General features: G+C 43.3%; 3 protein-coding genes across 3 annotated transcripts; 1 reads left to right on the forward strand and 2 right to left on the reverse strand.

Annotated features, from left to right (window-relative positions):
- Positions 1 to 7252: 7252 nt before the first annotated feature.
- On the reverse strand, positions 7253 to 8467 carry LOC144700766 (protein C-terminal S-isoprenylcysteine carboxyl O-methyltransferase). The gene has a single exon (XM_078572281.1). The coding sequence runs from the start codon at positions 8451 to 8453 to the stop codon at positions 7338 to 7340; it is 1116 nt and encodes a 371-aa protein (XP_078428407.1). The 5' UTR covers positions 8454 to 8467; the 3' UTR covers positions 7253 to 7337.
- A 237-nt stretch (positions 8468 to 8704) lies between these two features.
- LOC144700779 (uncharacterized protein At5g02240-like) lies at positions 8705 to 12059 on the forward strand. The gene is made up of 7 exons (XM_078572306.1): positions 8705 to 8924; positions 10029 to 10300; positions 10717 to 10753; positions 10823 to 10920; positions 11543 to 11604; positions 11675 to 11798; positions 11877 to 12059. The coding sequence occupies exons 1-7, from the start codon at positions 8726 to 8728 to the stop codon at positions 11994 to 11996; spliced, it is 912 nt and encodes a 303-aa protein (XP_078428432.1). The 5' UTR covers positions 8705 to 8725; the 3' UTR covers positions 11997 to 12059.
- On the reverse strand, positions 12035 to 14423 carry LOC144700773 (scarecrow-like protein 9). The gene has a single exon (XM_078572294.1). It carries the CDS (start codon positions 13792 to 13794, stop codon positions 12055 to 12057), a length of 1740 nt encoding a protein of 579 aa, XP_078428420.1. The 5' UTR covers positions 13795 to 14423; the 3' UTR covers positions 12035 to 12054.
- Between the last annotated feature and the right edge of the window lie 3253 nt (positions 14424 to 17676).

Raw genomic sequence — 17676 nt, forward strand, 5'->3', positions numbered from 1 at the left:
ACCTTTCATTTTATTATTAATTCTGATTTTTTATCATTTTTTATGGAATTTAACTTCATTTCAGTGAAGAAATATTTTTTACAGGGTTTTAAATACTTGGCTAAAGGTTGGTAAGTGTTTCCATGATTTTTCTGGAATTTTCCATATTTTGATATAATTTTTTGACCATTATATAGCCAAGAAATGATTTTTTACATATTTAAATAACACATATATTATTTATTTGGCATTTATAATATATTTAAATATTTACTAAGGAGTATCCACGTCATTCGCCCGGGCGAATAAATGGATATATTTATTTAAATAAGAATAAAGAGAGAGAGAGAGAATGAGTTGTTATTATTATATAATAAATAGAGAGAAGAGAGAGAGAAGAATAGTCAACATAAGCGGCTATGATTTAAAATATATAAAAGAGAGAAGAGAGAGAGAAGAATAGTCAACATAAGCGGCTATGATTTAAAATATATAAAAGAGAGAAGAGAGAGAGAAGAATAGTCAACATAAGTGGCTATGATTTAAAATATTTAAAGAGAGAAGAGAGAGAAGAATAGCGGCTTATGATTTAAAATAAAAGAGAGAAGAATGGTCAAAGATTACGGCTAAGAGAAAAAAAAATTATATATATTTTTTTTAAAAAGACCTTTTGTCCTTTTCTTTTGGTTTTATTATTTCAGGGTGACGTGGAGAATTCTAGCCGTTCAAATGACGAAATCACTTGCCAATGATTGCGGGCGGACGACGCGCACAACAACGTGTCAGGGCGTGATCCGAGAAAGCGGAAAACGAGAAATAATCATGCTAGCCAATCAAAACGCGTCATTTCCAAGCTTATTGGAGGAGAGATAAATAAATCCAACGGCTCAGATTTTCTCACTAAAACCTTGATATCTTGAGATCTACATGTCCGATTGGGCTGAAATTTTGAGGGTAGGTTCGTCTTTTCCCCCTCTACAATCCAGACGGTTGGATCTTTAAATGGAGGTCTGGAAAAGGGCGAAAATCACTTTTTGGAGGCTCTCCCCAAGCAATTGGCCAGGAAGGACACAGGAGGCATTCTGGAAGTCGTCAGATCTGGATCTCTTTATCAAATTTGTAAGTTTCTGAATTGTATTTGATCATCTTCTAGAACGATTCGAAAACGCCTTGGCATGGGCGAAATGTACATGCCCTAGATTCATGTTTTGAATGCATCAGCACTTCTTTTTGATTTGGATTCGAGATCTGACTTTTGATAATTAATTCTTAATCATTTTAGGACATTTCTGCTTCATTACATTTTTAATTTAGGGTCGAAATTGGGGCTTTCCCCAATTTCTTCACTTTCTCTCTCTAGGTTAATTTGATTTGTTTCTCTCTCTAGATTTCAGTTTTTATTGTTTAGGAATTTAATTTAATATATAAAAAACCCAAAAATAAAATTTGAACTGAAAATTCATCCATTTTGAACTCCAATTCAAAATCACTTTCTTGATTATTAAATTCCCAATTTTAATTCTGAAAATTATTATAAATTTTATTAAATTGGGAAATTAATAATTTCTATTTTTATGAGCTTAAAATAATAATAATATTCTTATCTGGAATTATCTGACCGAAATCAAAATTAAGTTTTACTTAATTTTGATTATTTTAAGAATATTATTTAATATTAATTGAATTAAATATTGCAAAATTCAAAATTACTTGACTTGATTCATAAAAATTGTTTGAAAATTCTGAATTGTTGCCTCCTTGCGGATCGACCCCTTGCTTGCTCTATATTCTTATTTAGTAATTAAGGGAATTATAAATTTATTGCATAAGTCTAAAAAGCGCAACGACCACGTAATTTTACGTGATTTTTCGGCTTATCAGGTCCCAGACACACAATTTTCATGAACCAAGTACAACACTAAGTTAAGGGGCTAGCCTACAAATGAATAAAGATATTTCATCCTTATCATCTAGCCATCTATAGTTAGAATTAGTTATACCTAGTATTTTGAAAATGCTAAATATAATGATATGTTGATTACTCCTAAGTCACCATCTTTAGGTGATTCCTTTGCCATATAATCTCTCTGTTTGTATCCCTTTCCCCCTTTATTTCTCCATTTTCCCTCCCTATTATCCACTCCCTATTATCCACTCCTTTGTCAAGTTATCCACTCCCTATTCCTTTCTCTCTATATGTATTCTTTCTCTCCCTCCCTCAATCCGTATTTTACTCTCTCACTCTACTCCTTACCTGGTTATGCATCTCTTTGTGCAAGAAAATATTCAGTTGCAGAGTTTTTTGAATATTATATAAATGTATATACTATCGAAGTACAATGCCAACCTAGTTGGGTGATCCTAGTTAACCTACAAACCCACATAATCCAAACGAATAACTGGACCTATTGGCATGGGATTATCTGAACCCTAATCAACCAGACCAACATAGCAGTAGTGTAGGGTCAAAGGGGTTGGCCAACTTGACACCACCCCCAAACACATACATTATTTTCTAAAGGCTGCTCCACCCTCACCATCTTCATGAATATTATAGTATTTCATGGAAAGACAACACTCTTGATTAGTAGGGGGGATGCTTTACACTCATTATACACCCTTCACCCATGCCATTTGCTATTGGAACCAAATCATTTGGGACCAGGATGTATTTTTTCAGACACCTGGTTGGCATGTGAGTAACTCCATGTGGTGGCATCCATGTACAAAATAAGCTACAATTTATCAAATTGATGATCAAACTATATTTCCGTGTGGCAACAGAAATATAGTTTGATGATCAAATTAGTGAAAATGAGCATTAGATTTGAAAAAAATAAGCTAATGACAATTTATCTCTTTCAAAAGATAAATTATTTCAGGAAATAAAATTAATCATCAAACATATTCTGAATTAAAAATAAAGGAATGAGAATTACCCAGGAGTCTTTTAAGCAAACCAATTCTACCATTAAGGATAAATCAAAATTTTGATAAATAAGGTGGCTTTATTGAATTCGGTCGAAATAGTTTTAAGAGTTATTCCAAAAAAATACTTAATTCAACATCACTCCTCTCAAATAGTTTTAGTTAATAGTCTAAAGTAACTCCATAAATATACCAATCTTAAGCCAAGAAAGCTGATCAGTTCAATTTGAATAAAATTCATATTTTGGAGAAAATAGGTTTTTGGGGAGATCAGCTTAACACCTTTGTCTCGATCTCGATTTGTGAGTATTTTCTTTGCTATCTTTTATACAACATTGTTAAATATTGGAATTAGTTCAATATTTATCTGAATAAAGGGAAATCATGAAGTTTAAATCACAAAACTCCATTTACATGAATTATGAATTGACTTCAGGACAAAAGTTTTAGAGGTACATGTAAAAATGTTGTCTAAGAGAAAAAAACTTCTTGAAAAATTGATTCCATAGATAATAATTAGCTTCACAGTTAATATATTTATTTTTAAACCCCATAAATTGGGCCAAACATTTTTTAATTATGATTAAAAAAAATTCATGTATATGATTAAACAAAATTTAACATTTATAATTGCAACTTATCCTACCATGTTAATTTTGATATCATTAAGTCTACGGAGGGTCGAAGACAAGGATTTCCTCGTAATCCTTATCCTTTTTATGATTTTCTTTGCTTGAAAGATGCATCTACGAGGTTAGAGGGGATATTAATTAATAAACCATCATTGATTGACCCTTGAATCCCCCTTGATCCCAAGTTACTGAAACATCATGAAAACTAATATTTAAGGATAAATCTACTAAATAGTCAGTTTAGATGCTGTACTTATATTCGAAAGTTATAGGAAATGAGACAAAAACATGGTAGCCACAAGAAAACACACATATATTTTCTGGATCTCAACTTCGCAAAGGTTTTTTTTTCTAAAAAGCCCATGATAAAGCTACAAATATTTTTTCATCTCTGAATAAATATGTGGGATTTTGTGCTTTGAACAAACATCTGGATTTGTGTTATCCAGTGAATATAAAGTATCATTCCAAATGGCCATAGATGTTATATATGGTTTGGCTCTTTCAGAGTGTATCACTATTGGAGGGATTGGTGAGTATATTCAAAGGAATATAACTTTATTTTGTTTTAAGTTTAAAATTGAACAGCTAGGAACACATTCATTCTTAAATAAACTATCAATGTTTCATCAACTACTACTTGAACGGGCTAATAGTTGCATGACACTGGAGCCACTTGTAAGTAATAGTTGACTGAGACCCAACTTGAGCACATCCGCTCTTTTGACTTGCTATGCTACTCCATTCACGATTGCCCTTGTTGCAATGTCTAATTCAGCGGTCAATAGAATGCTCCATTCAGCCTATGTTACAACCTTTAATCCCCCAAAGTAGGCGACATTCTTGTGTAGAGGCTTATGTGCTTACTCTACGGGCTTTTCCGCATAATTGGACTCAAAATAGGAAGCCAAATTTGTAGCATAGACACCACCTGTATCACGAGTTATGATGCTTATCCCTGATCTTCAAAACCAAGGCCCACATGGTGCTAGTGCTCACCGGCACTCAAGTGCGATGGATCACCGACACCTGCAAATGTGTTGAGGGCCATGGCCCAGGGGCGCACGATACCTGGGCCCGGGCACGTTCGTAGGCATGGGGTTGTTGGCCCCAAGGTGTTGGAGTGCCACTACCCAATGGCACAAGTTGCGGGCCGTCTCGTTATTTCTGTATTGGACTTGTGTCCCATCTGTAATGACCATAGTTTCTGATGTAATGCTGCTTATTATGATGAAATGTCCTCATATGCTACTAAGGGTCTAGCCATACCTCTCTCCTTAACCTTCAAGCATTCTTAAGAGTTCCAAAGAGACTTGTGTTGCACAAGTGAAGACTGCTCAACATTCTTGCCCAAGCATTGAAGCCGGCACGTGTTTGATTCGAGCATTCTTCTTAGCTCCCAATTTGACCGCTTGACACAACCCCATAGTTCCTAAAACTATCTTGAGGAAACTGTACTTATTTTTTTTAAAAAAATAAATTACATGCTGGAAATTCCAAACATTTGAATAAATACAACACTAGAATTTTTCATAATAACATTTAACTTTATTTCTACATGATTTTTCATGTTTAAACCTTTTCAAATAATATAAGAATATGAACTATTGTTAACAAATGAATGGATAAATATATGCTGGAAATTCCAAAAATTTGAATAAATACAACACTATAAATTTTCATAAATAACATTTAACTTTATTTAAACATGATTTTTCATGTTTAAACCTTTTCAAATAATATAAGAATATGAACTATTATTAACAAATGAATGTATAAATATGAATGATATTCATGATAACAAAAATAGTTTCTATTAAGGTCAAGCATTAAGTTATGTTTATTGGATTCTAAATACGGTTTGACTGTCCCAGTTGGTTCTGGTTTTTAGCAAAGACCTTAACCTTATGTAAAGTTTGATCTGTTCCTGACCAGTCTTGGTCTGATATTGGTTTGATAAGGTTGAGTAGACAATGCCAAAGTCAAAGTAGGAAATCCAAAATAAAAAAAAATAACATGGACCTTCCATTCAAGGAATAACATACTAGAAATTAATTTGTAAAATCCAGAAGAAGAATAAAATAGAGGAAAAAAGACTAAGACATTTATAATAAAAAGGAAGAGAAGTAGAAACGATGAAGAAATGAAGAAACATCTATCAGCTGCAACTAGGTTCCTAAATCCCATATCCAGATTCATAGATGAACACCGCTGCCAAAACGTTCAAAATTTGTCGATGCTGGTGCGAGTATCTCATACAAGAATGAGTCATGAGAAAGAAGAGAAGATTGTCATGGGACTCCACACTGACGCTGTCACTGAAGAAGTTAAAGATTTGATTGTTCCCTACACAAACTACAAGGGGAGCTCGAGAAGCAGGAGGCAGGAAGCTGGGGCCGGGAGGCCCAGGTTGACTGTTAATAAATTATAACCTACATTTCAAATAAATTACTTTTGGGATTTGTCTAGTATGACCCTCAGATCGAAAGAGGATAAATCAGCTGGTCCACCCCAAAATGGCACACCAGTGTTCCGGCTCTGTTTGGCCTGACGGTCCACAGTCACAAATGTCAAACCCTATTTATACTTAGCAGAATGCATGTTATCTCCCATTTGTCATATGTCCTATAAATCTTTGAGTGTCATTTTCCACCTTTGTTTAAAATGGTTGTTCCACCTTTGTTTATTAGAAATAGTTAGAAATTTTTATTCTGGCTAATTCATGTCATTGTGCATGATACATTTACCAGATAATCTCTTGTTCTTCTATCCCTTTACCTTGTTCTGTCTCAATTTCACCCCCATCCTCCCTCCCTCAACAATCCACCCGAAAACTGAACGTACACAAGAGTAGGGTTGGTCGATCCGAACCCCCTCTTCCAACCTGAGTTTCTAATGTTGTTTACGACAATACCCCTCATACTAAATATTTTCTTCATGAAGAGTCCAGATTTTAGCCGCTGTAAGAAATGAAAACAGCTTTCTGTACGTGCAGTTTTTTGCAAAATAACAATTCAGAGACAAAATTCAGCATTCTATCCATTTGGAGTTCATGAAATTGATATCCTAGAACAGGTCTGGCTGAAAATGTATAGACACACATCCTTGATGAATAGCATCACAGTTAGCTCTCCTAGAAACGATTACTTATAAACCAAGTATACCAAAAAGCCGTATCAGCGCCTACTTCATCATGTTCATCTTGTTATCATGTTCTGATATGGACCTGGGATCTAGGCTTGTATCGGAAGGACGGTAGAGGACGAGGAGAGGTAAAATTTCCGCGGATAGATAGGTGAAACGGGAAGGATCGGAGAAGAGGCCGAGCAGAGGGGGTAGGGATCAGCCAAGGACGAGCCGCCTGAAGACGCGGTGAAGTAGAGATGATCACGAGGGCAGGGGATCATTGAGGGAGAGAGAGAGAGACCACATGTAGACATGGAGAGGGGAGACAAGAACACTTCTTTCTTCTTCTTCTTGCCTGCCCTCCTGAAGGGAGGGCATCCCTATTTAAAGGAAATACAGCAATAACTAAATGATTGAAATGCCCCTGGGGGTAACATGACAAAATTACCGTATAAGATCCTATCATTAATTCCCCTAAAAACGATTACTTGTTAACCATTTATATCAAAACGCCGTATCAGAGCCTACTTCATCGTGTTCATCTTGTTATCGTTCTATCATCGGTCATATAACATAGGTCAGAGTCGGAACAGTCTTAATCGAGATCATCATAGCTGGCTCAGACACCAAAATTCTCGGCACAGGGAGGACGAAGAAGGGAGTAGTAGAAGCTCAGAACAGGAAAGGAATGAGCTTGTACCTGACCTTAGCCGCGTACTCAGCATAATCAGTCCCAAACGCCTCCGCCATGAGCTTCTCCTCGAGCTCGGCCTTCCGCCCGTAGTAAGCGGCGCAGACGCCGACCAGGAGGAGGCAGCTGATCGGAGCTCCGAGGGAAGAGCAGTAGGCGGCGAAAAGAGCCATCGTGGAGGCGTAAACCGGGTGGCGCACCCACCGGTAAGGCCCGAACCGAGCCACCGCCGACGGTTGGGTCACCTTCTCCGAGTACTTAGCCGCGTAGAGGATGGCGTGGTAGCGCATGAAGATAGCCGCCAGGATCAAGACCCAGATGGCCGCGTTGGCCCAGCCCCCCGGGCCGAGGTGGAGCTCGGGCCCCTCCCAGGCGGCGAGCCAGTGCCCGGCCAAGACCGAGCCAGCGAACCCCAGCCGCAGCGCCGACGGGACCCGGACCGCCCATCTCGGATCCGCCTGCCGCGGGCTCAGGTCCCCGTAGAGCCGGCGCCGGACCGTGGACTCGAAGAAGAAGAAGTAGTGGTAGACGAGGAAGAAGACGATGGGCCATCCCTCGAGGTACCCGTTGAAGTGGGCCGGACCAACCAGCGTGAGCCAGAGGACGGACGACGTGACCACGGCCACCTGCTCCCAGTAGCTTGCCCCGCCATTGGCGTGCTTCCGGAGACAGTACACCCCGTAAATCGCAGCCGTCGCGGCGAGGATCCACGGCCAGAAGAGCCAGCACCAGCTGAAGTACGTCCAGAAGAAGGGGTTAAGCGCGGCGGCGGCGGCCCTTCTTGCGGCGGCGACCAGCGCGCAGCCCACGGCGGCCCACTTACAGACCTTCAGCGGGGTCACCTCTGGGAGATCAACGGGGGAGGAGAAGGAGAAGGGGAGCGCGGAGGGCTGGAAAGGGGACAAGGGCTTGGTTCTCGCGGCGCCGGGAAGGTGTTTGATACTTGGTCTGAGAGAAATTTCTCCGCCGAAGGGAGATGAAGTGGAAGGCAGAGAGAAGAGGGACGGCGGAGAGAGAAGGCTAGCCCTGGCGGCGCCGTCCGCCGCGCGGCGGCGCGGCGGCAGCGGAGAATGCGCGATGAAAGTGGCCGTTCCCATCTTCCCAGCTTTCTTCTATCCCCAAAACCCGATCTTAATCGACCCCCAATCCCGCTCCCCGTGCGTATCGATGTGCACGCCAGCCAAACGTGCGCTATTGGGCCGACGCATGAATGGGCCTAGGCCAAGCATTTAATTTAATTTTTTTGAATTAAATGTTAGGGGTATCCGGTGATTAATAAAAGAAGAAAGGGTTTTTACGAAATATCTGCGGTGAGATTGAGGAGCGATGAGATAAGGTGAAATTTTTCAAAAGAAGAGCTCAGTCGGTGATGGCGATGGCAGCGCGTAGCTTCCTCTGTCCTCATTTACACGTCTCGAGCGCCGGCGCGGCCATTAGGGAGAAACCGTTTCTTGGGGCACACGGCATCTCCTTCCCCCGCAGAACTTCGCGCAGTGGTGGTGGTGGTGCTCTCGCCGCCTCAGCCATGGCAAGCACGGTTCTCGTGACGGGAGCCGGCGGTCGTACAGGTCTATCTTCTGCCGCCTATCTCCGTCTTTTCTCAATCTTTTGGTAGTTTTTGGTTGCGCTTAGTGTTCTCTTTTCTAACCGTAATGTGTCGATCTGCGAGAGATTTTTATTTGCGTTGATTTTAGTGTAAACGACGAATGCAATTAGAGTCTCTATTAGAGCGTTTCTCTCGGTCAAATTGTCTCTATTGTGTCGTATTTTCTATGTTCGTCTGTTTTCAATCCGTAGGCAGGTATCGATTGATCTCAGTTTTCCCGTTTACCGTTATTGCTAGATCTGCCAGAGATTTTGTGCGATGTTCCTCCAATGTTAATCGCTGAACGCAATCGGAGTATCTATTATAGCGTTTATCTCTGCCAAATTGTCTCTATTGAGTTTTATTCTCTATGTTCGTCTTTTTTCAATCCGTTGGCAGGTATCAATTGAACTCAGTTTTCCCGTTTTACCATGAATGCGAGACATCTGCCAGAGATTTTGTGCGATGCTCCTCCAATGGCAATCTTTGAACGCAATCGGAGTCTCTATCATCGCGTTTCTCTGTCTTATCCGTCGCAAAAGCTGATGATTGTTTTTTTTCCTCTAAGTTCGTTCTTTTTCAATCTGTTGGCAGATGTCAATTGAACTCAGTTGTCCCATTTTACCTTAAGCGAGAGATTTTGCGTCGCGAAGAAATATGCTTCGTATATGTTGCGTCGATTTTAGTGTGATGCTGCTCCGATGATTCGAAACGGTATTCGTTGAATGCAATCGAAGTCTCTATGATACCGATTCTCTTGTTGAAATCCGCAGCAAAAGCTGATAATTTTGTTTTTTGTTTCTACGTTCGTCTTTTTTGTTGTTTATATTCGTCGTATTTCAATCCATCGGCAGAGATCTGCCTTCTACTCTCGATCGACCTTACTTCTTATTCCGTTTCACCGCAATGGGTAAATCGGCGAGAGATTTTGCGTCGTGGAGAAAGCACTTAGATTATTGCCGGCGAATTTAATGCGATGTACCATAGATGATTCGAGGGATATAAGTCAAATCCGTCGTAAAAGCTGATGAAATGCTCGCTGTTCTTATTCATAATCGTCGAGGTCGAATCTGTGAGTTTTTTTCAGGCCAAATCGTTTACCGGAAGCTGAAGGAACGAAGGGACCAGTTCATCGGCAGAGGCCTCGTACGATCGGAGGAGAGCAAGGAGAAGATAGGCGGAGCCGACGACGTCTTTGTAGCCGATATCAGAGATCCGACTGCTCTTGTTCCCGCATGCCAAGGCATCGACGCGCTTATCATCCTTACCAGCGCCGTGCCGAAGATGAAGCCCGGCTTCGATCCCAGCCAAGGCGGCCGACCAGAGTTCTACTTCGAAGACGGCATGTTCCCTGAGCAGGTCACTCTGCTCTTCCTCTTCCTGACATCTAGAGTTCAGAGATTCTGTCTGATCGATCAAACATTGATCGCGTATTTCTCGATCGAGAAATTTGATCGATCAGATCGTCAGTCCCATCTGTAATGCGATCAGCGAATCGGTCCCCATCTGATCATCGATCGATCAGTCACCGATCTGACTGATCTGATCTCGCCAAACATGGTACAACCCTGGTGGGTGTCTGTCTGGATTGAAAAATTTACCCAACTTTGTCCTTTGAAATTACTTAAGTCACGTCCAGTAGATGATGACTAGGGTTACTTACGTCTATATTCCTGTCTGTGGTCTTAATTCATGTGGACCATAACTTAGTTTAGGATTTCTTCCTTCAGAGATCCAACTACAGATCATATCATATCATATCCTTGTGATTTCAGGTGGATTGGATTGGGCAGAAGAACCAAATCGACGCGGGTAAATTTCCAGAAACTCGATTATTATGCTGAAAACAGACAATTTAATCTCACTGCTCTCTTGCTGCAGCCGCTACGGCCGGGGTGAAGCATATCGTCCTGGTCGGCTCCATGGGCGGGACGGACCTCAATAACCCACTGAACAGAATCGGGAACGCAAACATCCTCGTGAGTTGGATTCTTACCTATATCGTCCCGCCCTATGTTAGCTCAGGGACGAAGGACGGGACGGTTTTTCATCCATCGACAAAAAAACCGTCCCATCCAATAATCTCGGGACGGTTCTTTGTCTCGCCAGTCCTCCTGGGACGAATTTTTGTCCCAAAATTTATATTTTTAATATATTAATATAGATTTTTCTAAGTATTTTTAAGGGAAATATGGAGGAGAGAGAATGCAAATGGACATATGTACAATTAATTCTAAGCAGTTTGCACGCCCAAAAAAACACAAGGACCTTGATGCAAATTGTCATAATGTGGCCACATGAATGTGGCGATCTTTCGTCCACATCCTTCCGTCCGTCCGACCGTCCGAGACCTCCGGATGGACGGTTTTTTCATCCCACGGGACAAAAACCGTCTCATCCGTCAACCACCGGGACGGACAGGACGAGTTGTCCTGAAAATCTTCGTCCCGAAATTCGTCCGTATCCTCATTCAGAACGATTTTTCATCCCGGGATGAAAAATTGTCCCGTCCGCGTCCCGGAACTATATTAATGTTACCATTACTCGGGGATAACGGACAGGGGAGGAGACACATTTACGAGCTTTACAATCATGTGGCAGGTGTGGAAGAGGAAGGCAGAGCAGTACTTGGCGGACTCCGGGATCCCTTACACCATCATAAGGTATATGATGCCGGGAGAGATTAAATTTGTACGTAAAAAGAACCCACAAATCCTGACTCGGAGATTGCAGGGCGGGGGGGCTGCAGGACTCGGCCGGCGGCGTGAGGGAGCTTCTGATCGGCAGAGACGACGAGCTTCTGAAGACCGAGACGAGGACCGTGGCCCGCGCCGACGTTGCCGAAGTGTGCATCCAGGTACATACAGTCTACTCTAGTCTCCATAGTGAGAAAGTAGGTAGAAATAGTGGCGCTGATCGGGGTAATCCTATGCAGGCGTTGCTGTTGGAAGAAGCCAAGTCGAAGGCGCTGGACCTGGCGTCAAAGCCAGAGGGCCAGGGCTCCCCGACTTCCGACTTCAAGTCCCTCTTCTCCCAGGTGACCGCCACCTTCTAACCCTCCAGCGACTGATTCTTCTGACTATCATATCCATGAGGAGAAGAAAACCCATTTTCTAGAGACAGAGAGAGGGAAGAGAGTTGGAGCGTACTGGGGGTGGTTGGAGGGGTTTCCAGGTGGAGATGGCGAAGAGGATGCGGCCCTTCCAGCCCTGCAGCAGCCAGTTGCTGTCCTGGTCGATGACGAAGTTACTGTCGTAGACGGACCGGACCTTGTCCCGGCACCGGACGACGATGTCGGGGTCGAGCGGGAGCTGGGCGAAGCCGGCGCGGAGGTTCCGGACCTGCCACTGCTTGTAAGTCTCGGGCCGCTCCACCCGCTCCGGACCCTCGCAGGCGATCACGTTCATGGCCTCGCGCCCGAACATCTCCCGCTCCATCAAGAGCCGGTCCGGGTGCTCCCTCGGCACGGTCGCGTCCAGCATGTCGAACAGCGCCGAGAAGTGGAACAGCGCCTCCCGGAACCGGGTCACGAAGAAGGGCGCGCCGAACGCGCCGTTGACGACCGCCTGGACGAACACCGCCGGGTTCATGGCTCGGATCGTGGCCAGGACCCGGTTCCGCGGGCTGTCCGCCACCACCGTCTCGTCCACCAGGTTCCGGAACCGGTACATGCAGTTGACCACGAGCAGCTCGTCCGGGTCCAGGGCCAGGTCCCGGGCCCGGATCGCCTCCCACCGGGCCGAGATCGGGCAGTACTCGAGCCGGACCCCGAGCCGGGCGGCGTACTCCTGCAGCCGCCGGCCCGTCTCCTCGATTCGCTCGTTGGGGCGGAACCCCGGCTGCGGCACCTCGATGGCGGTGATCCGGACCCGGGGCGGACCCCCGGGCCGAGCCGCCAGCCTCTGGATCAGCCCCGGCCACTGGAACCCGAAGTAGATCCCGAAGTCGACGATGTGCAGCCGGCTCGCCTTCTCCGCCGCCTTGAGGATGGTCTGGTTCGCGAAGAAGTGGGACACTCTCTTGAAGGGGCAGGCCGCCAGGTAGAGATGGTAAGCCTTGAGCATCGCGGCCGCCGGCTGCCGGGCCGCGGTCTGGATCCCGGCCCCCACGAGCCGCGCCTCGAGCCCCTCCGCGAACCAGTGGGCCAGCCGCTGCGACCCGTCCCCGCCCGGGGACGAGTGCCGGCGGATCTGGATAAGGAGCTCGCCGGCGGCTCGCCGGTCGTCGGCCGCCACGGCCTGCGCGCAGTGCACCAGGAGAGTCCTCAAGTCCACCATCTCCTTCTTCGCGGCCTTCTTCTTCTTCGTCTTCCTCCCGCTCCGCGAAGGGGCTGCGCTGTTGTTCCTGCTGGCCTCGCTCTGGAAGGCCTCGCGGAGGGAGGCGACGGCGTCGTCGCTGCCGCGCAGCAGGTCGAGCATCTCCGACTGGACCTCCTCGTCCCCGCCCGAGAGAGCCGTCTGCTTCGCGTTCCTCTCCCAGTCCAGCTCCAGATCGGTGCCTCTCTTGGACTGGCCATGGCGGCTCGGCCCGGTGCCGCTCCTCTCCTCCGGGGGGTACTTCTCGCCCAGGATGTCGTAGAACGGCTTCTCCGCGGCCTGGAGAGCGGCTCGCTCGGGGAAGACGATGTCCTCCTCCATGAGCATCTTGCTGATGTACGTCAGCGCGATGTCTGAGAAGATCTCGGCGTCCTCCGGAGAGTCCTGCCGGCCGCCACCGCTCGCCGTTCCATCGACAATGAGATTGGGATCTTCCGGCTTTGAATTGTTCCCCCCGCCCTGATCCAGGATCGGTTCTTTGAAATTGAATCCGCTCATCATCCCGAACAGCTCCCGAATCCCCGAATCCAGGAACATTGAATCCCCGCCGCGAGCGCGGAGATCTAATCAAATCTACAGTGGCGCACAGCTCAAAATTCGGATCAAAATCCCATTACCTCCGGCTTGAAAAACCTCGAGGAGGCTGGATCGTGCCCCCCCAGTCAAGCTACGATGCAACGAATGAAATCAAATCCGACGCAGCGGGGCGGGGGTTAAGTTTAGGGCAAATGTTCATAGGGAAAAAACAATCGGCCTCGAGAATTCGCGAGCTCGGCGGAACGGCAAATACCTCGAGCAAATCTCAGATTTAGCGACAGGAGAATTCAGCAGAAACAAAACTAGAGCGGAATCATCATCATCATCATCACCGGAGATGGAGAAAATCACCGCATCTCGCTTTTCAAACCTTGCAACTTTTCCCTAATCGCTGGCTAGCGTGGGGCGACACTATTATTATCCTAAATCTAAAAGATATTTAAATCAATAAAGTCGGCAAGTGGCATTTGACAGAGAGGAGTAGATTTTCGCGGATAGTGGAAAAGAAGCCACGTCATTAGAGATTCCAGGATAATGCCACGGCGGACGGTACACGTGCCAATTAGCTTCTGTCCATGCGCGAAAGAGGCTCCACAGCTTGCCACGTATCCCTTGGGTGGTTTTTACTGTACAAGTGGCCGGCTGTCCACATCGTCTAGATGGGGGAGGTACGGTGTATCGCTGTTTAAAGTCAACGATTAGGGAAGGAAGTCGTCGGCCTATGGTAATCAGATAATTCGGAATTATTTCGGCTGCTTCTACTCATCACATTTTAAGTTTTATCTCTCCCTGCCTCAATAAATTTGTCTCTCTCCCCTCTCTCTCTATCTATCTATTCCTATTTCTCTCTGTCTTTCCCTACAGATCCCTCATCCTCTCTCCTCTCTCTCTCTCTCTCCTCTTTTATCTCTCTCCTCTCTCTCTTTCCTCTTTTTTCTCTCCTCTCTCTTTTCTCTTTTATCACTCCTATTTTCTCTCTCTTCTCTTTAATCTCCCTCTCTCTCTTGTATCTCTCCTCTCTCCTCTCTCTCCTCTTTTCTCTCCCCTCTCTCTCTCCTCTCTCCTCTCTCTCCTCTTTTATCTCCCCTCTCTCTCCTCTCTCCTCTCTCTCCTCTTTTATCTCTCCTCTCTCTCCTCTTTTATCTCTCCTCTCTCTCCTCTTTTATCTCCCCTCTCTCTCCTCTTTTATCTCTCCTCTCTCTCCTCTTTTATCTCCCCTCTCTCTCCTCTTTTTTCTCTCCTCTCTCTCCTCTTTTCTCTCCCCTCTCTCTCCTCTTTTATCTCTCCTCTCTCTCCTCTTTTATCTCCCCTCTCTCTCCTCTTTTATCTCTCCTCTCTCTCCTCTTTTATCTCCCCTCTCTCTCCTCTTTTTTTCTATCATCTCTCCTCTCTCTCCTCTTTTATCTCCCTCCTTTTCTCTCATCTCTCCTCTTTTACCTCCCATCTCTCTCCTCTTTTTTCTCTCATCTCTCCTCTCTCCTCTTTTTTTCTCATCTCTCCTCTCTCTCCTCTTTTATCTCCCCTCTCTCTCCTCTTTTTTCTCTCACCTCTCCTCTCTCTCTCCTCTTTTTTTCTCTCCTCTCTCCTCTCTCTCCTCTCTCTTATTTCTCTCCACTTTTCCCTCCCTCTTCTTTCTCTTATATACCTCTATCTATATTCTCTCTCCTCTTTCATCTCCCCTCTCTCCCCTCTTTTTTTTCTCCTCTCTCTTATTTCTCTCCACTTTTCCCTCCCTCTTCTTTCTCTTATATACCTCTATCTATATTCTCTCTCCTCTCTCTCTCCTTTTTTATCTCCCCTCTCTCCCCTCTTTTTTTCTCCTCTCTCTTATTTCTCTCCACTTTTCCCTCCCTCTTCTTTCTCTTATATACTTCTATCTATATTCTCTCTCCTCTCCTATCTCTTTTCTCTCTTTTCTATCTCCTCTCTCTCTTCTCTATCACAAAAAATAAGCAAGTAAAAAAAGGATTCGAACCCTGCTTTTTTAACTCTCGGGCAAAATGACAGTTGTGTTTTCTATTTTTTTTATTATTTTAATTTTAATTTTATTATATACAGTTATTAAAATACCGATAGCCATCATCCATTTCCTTGTCAGTGTCGTTATCTTAATAAGCTTTAGAATATCGCTTTCGTTTAGGCCTACTCCAGGGCTTTTATATGTGTTATAGTTATCCAAAAACCAAAACCTGTCATTATCTGAAATCAATATTTATGCGGACTGTTCTTTTAGGATTACTGTTATAGAAATATCAGTCATCCCATGACAGATATCAATGATGGATACTTAGGTCACGCCCTAATGTCAGCTATTTCTCTCTCTCTCTCTCTCTCTCTCTCTCTCTCTCTCTCTCGCTCTCTCTCTCTCTCTCTCCCCTCCCTCCCTCTCTCTCTCTCTCCCTCCCTCCCTCTCTCTCTCTCTCTCTCTCTCTCTCTCGGCCTCTATGCATCTCTCTCTGCATGTAATGACTCTTAAATACCAGCAACTCTTTAGAGATTAACCAAATAATGACAGGTTAATTAGTCATTTATTATATACTACGATGAATAGTCGAGTCCATAAATGTGATGTGCCAAGCTACATCTTATGCTTCAGAAAGTAGAAGGGATTTCACCTACCCTTTCATACAACACGTTTGTTAACATCTAATGTGTACGTATAATCTCACATCCACCTCACATTCATTGAATGACCTAAGGAACGATCAACTTTCAAACCCTAATCAGTCCCTCTAGCTAGAGTAATCCATACAGAGATCCAAAAGATATTTTCTGATATTTCCAATACCTTAGTCTAGGACCTTGGAATATCATCCATAATTTTATATCATCGTATATTTTTGCAAATTATCCCACCTTGACCAAGTAATCACCTTCCAGGACTTGTCATATCTGAGATAAGATCATTTGGAATCTTGTGATTAGAGACTTCCAATATCATAGTCAAAGCTATATTACCCCTACTCAAAATATCTTCGGTGTGTCAGGTTCAAGGATCACTTAAAAAATTATGTCATGAATCAACCTGTTTCGGAGTTAGGTAAATAACATCCACTATCTATCCTTCAAGTCTCCACACAAATAATTATGGGATCAGTCATTCTTATGACATGAGTGGGATCATATATTATTGACTCGTTGGATATGTCAATTATCTTATAACCTATGAATATGAATATCTAGGATAAAAATTTAAAAGTATTGATCATCTTATTATGATCTCATTATACTTATCATTCCTTATTTGCTTGGACTTTATTAGCATTTCACATGAAAATGTATATTATAATTTTTATTTATGAATTCTGAAGGAGATGTGGATTGTGTGATTGTCTTGTGGGACGTAAAATATTGTTGCATCTAATATAAAATATTGAGGAATGAGGAGACTGGGAAAAAATAAATTTAATATTATTTTAAAATATTATATTTATAGGTAATATTTTTGTATTCATAGGAATATACTTATAGATCGAGAGGAACCATAAATAAATAAAATAATATATTTTGAATACTACAACAATAATAGACACAATTATAATAGTACATTTGTATTTATATAATATTCATATTTGATATATAGAATATGAAAAGATATCTAAAGGTGGTAATATAATATGTATTTATATATATATGAGGGAAAAATCTGGTGGACGCTTAATATTACACAATAATTTAATAAAATTCAAAAAAATGAGAGCAAGAGGTTATAACTATTGAATTTTATTTTTGTATTTATTTTCTATAATATTTAAGGAGGTTGAAAATTTCTTAGAAGAAAATATTGATAAAATCAAATTTAGAGTTTTGTCTTTAGCTTGGCATTAAATGCAATCATTGGCCCAGATGCTCCTGCTTGATCTTATATCAATGGCTCGCATC

This window comes from Wolffia australiana, chromosome 1, assembly GCF_029677425.1.
Source record: "Wolffia australiana isolate 7733 chromosome 1, ASM2967742v1".
Classification (NCBI taxonomy): Eukaryota; Viridiplantae; Streptophyta; class Magnoliopsida; order Alismatales; family Araceae; genus Wolffia; species Wolffia australiana.

What these genes read in the sequence shown, in the direction of transcription:
- LOC144700779 (XM_078572306.1), top strand. Translation starts at nt 8,726, where the DNA reads ATGGCGATGGCAGCGCGTAGCTTCCTCTGTCCTCATTTACACGTCTCG. An exon ending in TCGGGAACGCAAACATCCTC is followed by an intron (nt 10,921 to 11,542) that starts GTGAGTTGGATT and finishes ATCATGTGGCAG; the next exon opens with GTGTGGAAGAGGAAGGCAGA. An exon ending in ATCCCTTACACCATCATAAG is followed by an intron (nt 11,605 to 11,674) that starts GTATATGATGCC and finishes CGGAGATTGCAG; the next exon opens with GGCGGGGGGGCTGCAGGACT.
- LOC144700773 (XM_078572294.1), bottom strand. Translation starts at nt 13,794, where the DNA reads ATGTTCCTGGATTCGGGGATTCGGGAGCTGTTCGGGATGATGAGCGGA.
- LOC144700766 (XM_078572281.1), bottom strand. Translation starts at nt 8,453, where the DNA reads ATGGGAACGGCCACTTTCATCGCGCATTCTCCGCTGCCGCCGCGCCGC.